The sequence below is a fragment of the Argentina silus genome (genome assembly GCF_951799395.1).
Source record: "Argentina silus genome assembly, chromosome: 13".
Lineage (NCBI taxonomy): Eukaryota > Metazoa > Chordata > Actinopteri > Argentiniformes > Argentinidae > Argentina > Argentina silus.
In genome coordinates, this window is record NC_139667.1 from 9,240,777 (window position 1) to 9,247,927 (window position 7,151).

The 7,151-nt window shown below is 43.0% G+C and overlaps 1 protein-coding gene across 1 annotated transcript in view; it reads left to right on the forward strand.

Moving 5' to 3' along the window:
• The first annotated feature begins 4,193 nt into the window (after positions 1 to 4,193).
• Positions 4,194 to 7,151, forward strand: part of crlf1a (cytokine receptor-like factor 1a) — a 10,478-nt gene continuing 7,520 nt past the window's right edge. Inside the window, exons 1-2 of the mRNA XM_083684175.1 lie at positions 4,194 to 4,426; positions 7,142 to 7,151. The exon at positions 7,142 to 7,151 is cut by the window's right edge and continues 269 nt beyond it. Coding sequence (XP_083540301.1) covers positions 4,369 to 4,426; positions 7,142 to 7,151 — 68 coding nt within the window. The 5' untranslated portion in view covers positions 4,194 to 4,368. The remainder of the gene's footprint in view (positions 4,427 to 7,141) is intronic.

The following is a 7,151-nucleotide window of genomic DNA, read 5'->3' on the forward strand; positions in this document are numbered from 1 at the left end:
TCGTCTGATTTCTACTTCTACCAGCCTCTCCTGATAGGAATGGATCAACTTTAAAATCCCCAGGAGGAAAATCGTCTTTGACACATAGTACTGCTGTATACAAAATAAACACTGAACAGTACATTACACATTCAACATACAGTATAAACAATACATACATTGCACATTACTCATACACATCTCTTACAGCCACATACATAATACATATATTGCTCACTGCCCTTACATATTATGTCAGTGGTGTACTGACAATACCATTTAGCTCATAGGGAAAGCATTGGCAGTAGTAGTGTGCCTAGTTCATCCCTATTGTGTGTGACCAGTAACTAGAGACAGAGAGAGGCTGGTGGAGGTAGAAATCGGAGGACGGGCTTATTGTAATGCATGGAGAGCCCATCCTCCGATTTCTACCTCCACCAGCCTCCACTGGTCGAGACAGAGGAAGGGAGAAAGAAGATTTTCACTCTGGCAGCCCATATCAGAAGCCAGCCAGCTCAAATAAACATTCACTTCACACAGAGTGGTAATTCCACTCACAAAAACCCCGAAAGCTTTATAGACAAGACCTTAATCCTCTTCCTCTCAATTTAGTGTTTGATTTTTATGATCCTTGATGCCTTAATGCCCCTTCACCAACACATTGGATCCAGATGGGAGCTGAGGGAGAGAGAGAGGGAGAGAGAGAGAGAGAGAGAGAGAGGATGGGGGGGCGGGGGGGGACATTGGCTCCACTTTTGAGAAGCCCTACAATCAATGAGTGAGAAAGTTAATGAGAAAAAGAAGAAGACGAGAGGGAGAGAGAGAGAGAGAGAGAGCATGGTTGATGTACATCTGTCATGCATTATTTCGGTGAATGCCAGTGCTGCTATCCTGGCTTCAGAGACGATGTGAGGAGGGGGGCTGAAGGGTGCTCCCTAAATCACAATCTGATTTCTTCTGCCCTCAGCTCCTCTTTTTAGTGGTAATATCAACACACACACACACACACACACACACACACACACACACACACACGCAAGCATGCCTGCACACATGCACGCACACACACACACACACACACACACACACACACACACACACACACACACACACACACTCCCTATATGAATTCCTCAGGAAGGAGTAGGCCTACTTCAGTCCTCCAGATAGAACTCTCTCTTCACAAGGTTCTGACCGTCTTGACCTCCTCTTCAAACAAACCTTTTCCTCCAATCAGTGTGGATTGCAGCACTGGGGCTCTGTGGTGGCCTGTGGGTATTACAGAGGAAATGTCCTGATTACTCTCTCTCTCTTTCTCTCTCTCTCTGTCTCTTTCTCTCTTTTTTTCTCCCTCCCCCTTTCCTCCCGCTCTCTCTCACTCTTTTCTCTCCACCTCTCTCTTTCTCTCTTCTCTCTCCCTCTCCCACTCCTTCCCTGTCTCTCTCTCTCTCTCTCTCTCTCTCGCACGTGCTCTCTCTCTCTCTCTCTCTCTGTCTCTCTATCTCTCTCCCTCTCATGCTCTCATACTCAGAGAGCTGGACAGTGTCCCAGCCCTGACGAGAAGGGTCTACCCCCTCACAACCCCCCCTGGAGCCCCGACTCACACAGAGGAGGTACTGTCGTTTAGACAGGGGGAATAAAGCTCAGCTTTCCTGAGCTAATAACCATACTGTGATATCAAGTCTAGAGGGCACATACCTATACTCATACTACCCCATAGCACTAAAAGGTCAAGTGAAAACCATTATCAACTCACTCCCTTAAATTCCCCCTATGGCCCTCTATTCTACCATGTAATGCACTTCTTTTGGCCTTCTTTTTGCACTTCTTCTGTAAGTGCACTTACAGTAGGACTGCCTGTCTGTCATATGGGCTCTAGTCAAAAGGAATGCCTAACATGGGGAATAGAGTATCATTTGAGATGTGGCCCCTTAGACAGCTCACTGCTGAGATGAAACATCCGTCCTGTGATTTCAGACATATGCCACTGGTTTGCAATAGGCCCCATGTTCCCACATTGTGGTTCTCCCCCCAAAGGGACTAAAGCCCTTTAGCCCATGCCTGTTATTACAGGATAGACTCATTTCATACAGTCTATACTCTCTCTGATGGATGTTATGTCTTTGCTCCACAGCTGGGGTGTCTGTCTGGCTGGCTGTGGTGATTTGGTTTGGATTGACTGCTTGGTGGGTGTAGGATGTAACTTTTATTAGGCACTCTGCCAAATGTGTGAATGTGGGTAAGTCTCTCTTTCTCTCTCTGTCTCTGTCTCTGTCTCTCTCTCTCTCTCCCTCTCTCTCTCTCTCTCTCACACACACACACACACACACACACACACACACACACACACACACACACACACACACACACACCAATCCGTGCCTTTCTGAACAGTACAAATCCTGTTTTGCAAATCACTTTCTATTCCAACTGTGTTGGTGTGGACAGGCCAAACCAAATGACCAGGAAGTGACACAACAAAGGGTGCCTTGGTGCATCAGAACATTCTTTTTTTCATTTACCGGACGAAGCCTCCGTGGCACGAGCGGTAACCTCCGAGCGAACAACTGTCGCCTCTGTGGTGAGAGAAAGGGGGAGAAAGGGGGAGAAAGGGGGACATTGTAGGATAGTGGCCTCTCGGACACACAGGTCAACACAGTTGTTAGGCTAACATTCCCCCGACTCAATGAGCTAGCTGACTCACCGGCTAAACCTGAGGAAGGCTAACTTGTGGTGTGTCTGCGGCTGCCTTAGTCAAACATTAGTCACGGCACCAAATGAGTTGAAAAGACGTTCTATTTTTCAGACAATGCAGCTCAAATGGACTTGATGTTGTGATTCCAAGACTTCTTTTCATCATTGTCTCTCACTACAGACTTCCAGTGATTGAGAGTGATGACAGTTTGATTGATCCGGTGTGTCAGAGGATCTCCCACTGTTGCCCACCTTCCAGCACTGAGTCCTGATGATGTCATAGGATGAAGTTGCCTGTGGATGTGGATCGAAGGTCGGTTATGAGTATTTGGGAGAGAGTATGCTGATGGCATGAGCTGTAGGTTACTTGACTGGCCTGGTTCCACATTGAGGAAAACAAGGACAATATCAGTGTGTGTGTGAAGCCCATTGCATACCTGACAGATGAAGGCCTTGCTGAAATACACTCTTAGAATACGTTTTTCGGCTGTCCCTGTGGGAGAACTCTTTGAAGAACGCATTTGGGTTCTATGTAAAACCCCTTCCACAGAAGGTTCAACACAATAACCCAAAAGGGTTTTCCTACATGGAACTCATAAGGGTACTTTAAAGGGTTCTCCACCGAAGAACACTTTTAGAACTCTCTTTTCTCAGAGTGTATAAAATGTGAAGTGTTATCTTGGCTACATAGTTTGGAATCAGTGGGAAAGTATGCTAATAGGGCTATGCTTTGTGTATATCTAAGCCCAAGGCAGTGGGCAGATGGTATTTCAAGAGACCACAATATACCGGTAGGCCTGTCTTCATCCATCATCTTTGCGTCAAAACAAACACAATTCAACCATGAACACCTCTCACATACCATCACTGCTCCGGGGTAACCGTTTTCCTTCCTCATGAAAAAAAAGAAATATTACAGAAAGATGACAGATAGGTCTTTCCTATCCAGTCCCACACACACACACACACACACACACACACACAGACACACAGACACGCACACGTACACGTACACGCACACACACATGTAGACACTGATCTAACACACACACACACACACACACACACACACACACACACACGCGCACACACACACACACACACACACACACACACACACACACACACACACACAGGACAGCAGTCAAAGTGGTCCTCAGGATGCTTCCTGTAAAATTGTGACTCAACAGCAGCCTGTGGGAGAGAAAAGAAAAGATGGGTAAAAGGAGTGATTCAGTTAAAGTGAATGGATCTGACGCTCCTACGCATCCCTGGTCGCGGGGTATGGAGGGAGACGAGAAAAATAGAAAGGGAAAGACGGAAAGAGGGAAAAATGACGAGCGACTTGTGTGGGAAGAAAGAGGAGGGGCTTAAAAGTATGAACTTGCGTGTGATTTAGTTGAAGAATCATACAGAAGGCAAATCATTGCAAACTGGACGGAATAGGCTGCAGATATCAACTTGAAGATCACCAATGTAGCGGAGACAGCTACTATTTCATACAGTCTTTGTAGACTAATAAACCGAATGCCATCGGGGTTCGACATCGCCTCAGAAAGGCTCTTAAATCAACAGAATCAACAGAGCATTCACATAGAACCCGTGCTGTTTTACCCTTGCCTGCGTGCGTAAATTATACGGGACCGAAGCTAAAAGGAGAGGGCATAGAAAAAAAGGGCCAAAGTTGCTTTAAATATGATGCCTTTTTTGTTTCTCATGCTGTATGTTCCCGGTGTACTGTCTTCCTCGACACGTAAGTAGTATGTACGGAACATCCATGTGTTGTTGGCTATTATAACATCTGCAAAGCCATTTGGATAGGTGTCTGAGCTCTTTTTATGCTACTTATGCACTTCAATTGTAAATATATCTGTGGCATTATGGTAGACATTGTAAAACTAAATAAACCATTTCGTTTTTCCAAACGTGTATGCCATAATTAACCGTACATTTGAAATCTGATATATAGCGTCATTGGATTCAAATACACGAATATTATGATAATAATGTTAATACTAATAATTATTATTACAAAATAATATTATTGTTATTATTAGTATTATTATTATAGCCTAGAAATGGCAGAATAAAAAGTTGATGCACTCGAATTGGATGACTTAGACATGATGACATGGCCCACTTAATATTCTAAATAAATATAGCCTAAATTGATGCAATGAATACATTTTTATTTTTGGTAAAAATGTATTATATTATATTCTAAAAAGAAAGGGTACAAATTGTAAGTAAAAAGCATTAATCATGACATTTAACAGACACCGAAAGGCTTTAATCAATGACCTAAGCTATTTGACAGGTCTTTGAACAATCAATGGTAGAAAAGCTTTCAATGTGGTGACATATTAGTTGCAAACCACGGTATTCTTGCACAGAGTGGGATGGCTATTGAGAAACTCTCCCAGGGGTTAAATTTCAACAAGTCGGGCCATAATTCGTTTAACACATGGAACATGAGGCTTTACAAACCGCAACAAAACAGTGACATCATTTGCTCGGGTCTTAGAGAATGTTAACCGGGAGCTTAATGCATAGTAACATAAATAAATCTCAGTTTTGCGGTCCCGCATGACGGCTCGCTGCAAGTGGCAGGCTTATTTTGTGTTGATGAGCTCATTCATGCATACTATTATGAATGTTGCCTGTTCTTTCCAGGTGACACTTAAGATCTCGTAATAACATAGCTTGACAAAGTAAAGTAAAGCTTACTTTATGACCCATTCAGAAATACCTATCTCACTCAGTAGCCAGCCCCAGTCTCTCACGGTTTGATTTGAATTTATTCTCACTCAGAGCAGCGATATTAATAATAATAACAATAATAATAATATATATCCACTGATCTATATACTGTACCTATATACCCCTATAAATCATTGGTTCAGTCACACCAATAATGTGAATATAGCCTATGCTCTTACCAAGGTTCTCTCCACATCATAATCACAAAGACACCACTGAAACCTTCCCCCCCGGAAAGACTTTCCTCCTTTTATGTCATGTTGATTCTCTTCAGTAAAATATACTGTATTATGTTTTTTTGTCTAAGTATGAAATGAAGAAAACAGCATTCACCATAGTCTCACCTCATTTTTCAGAAAACATGACCCAATGTTGCTAAATGTGCCATGACTTCATGTTTCAATTCACTCCTATACAAGACCCCTCATCAACTCTTCCACATGTATCTCTTTTGTCCAATAGACAAGGGGAAGCTAAGGCTGGCTTTGAACTTATCCGTGCAGTAGCGAAGGGTAAACAATGTTTTAGAAACTGGGGTATTAGTTGCCTTTCACACACCCTTGAGGTCTGACAACATAACGACATGTGTTAAAAACCAGCGCCCATTTTTCACCATCACAACACCTGCAGTCTAACACAGGTGTTAGCTCAACCCTGTGTGGTGTGTTTACCTGGGGTTAAAGCCCATTGAGGAGTTTGTGATTCTCAGTGCTCTCTATAGTTTATAGTTTCTCTATTCTGGAATTCTCCAGTTCAGCGAGAATGGAATTAGCAGTCCTTTGTGATGTCACCTGTTGGAATCAGTTAGTTTGAATCGTGAACAAAGGATAGAATGAACATTCCATTGGCATCATCAAAGAGTTAAACCATCACCTTGCCTGATCAGAGCTCTGTGTAGGGTTACCTCAAGAGACCTTCCCTCTAAAAAAAACAAATCATATTCTACAGCCCATTTCCCTTTCAGACGCCATCCAGCAGAGACAATAAACAGGCTTAATTGCGTCTGTCGTTACAGTGTTTAAAGTGAAGGCAATCACACCCTCATTTTTGGGGGGACTTTCTGCTGCTGGCCTTCAATGTAATAGTGTGGTTGTTAAATAATGAATGTTATTCAAATAGATTGTTTTATGATTGGCTAAGCCTTGGTCTTTCTCCCTCTCCTTGATTGACACATACTTTGTAGGCTACACAGCGTGCCGTAGCAAAGCCAGTGTTTTGGTATAAATATTGTTGAGGAGAAGTTTCAGTCAAATTAACTTTTCTCAAAAGAGCTTCCAAAGTACCACGCACACCCTTTCTCAACAAGTTGCTCAATAGATATAGCTGGAGGCAGAGATTTGGAGTGGTCTGACAAAGTGTGTTAGACTCACAGCACATACCTTATTCTCCACAGAAATGTAACACTTAATAAAGTGTTAAACATGTATTAAACCTTTATATATAGTATATGGCTAGATATACAGTAGCTAGACACGGTTTCCCTGACGCAGATTAAGCCTAATCCTAGAATAAAAATCACCTTAAATGGAGATTTTCCATTGACTGTGTGATTTAGTCCAGGACTAGGCTTGATCCATGTCTGGGAAATGTGTTTATGGTTCAGACATGGCACATAGAAGTGCATTGAGTAGTCCTACATGGAGATCACCAAGAGCTGACAGAACTTCTATTCTATTCTATTCCCCACCCACCCACCCCCCATCCCCAGAAGTGGCAGC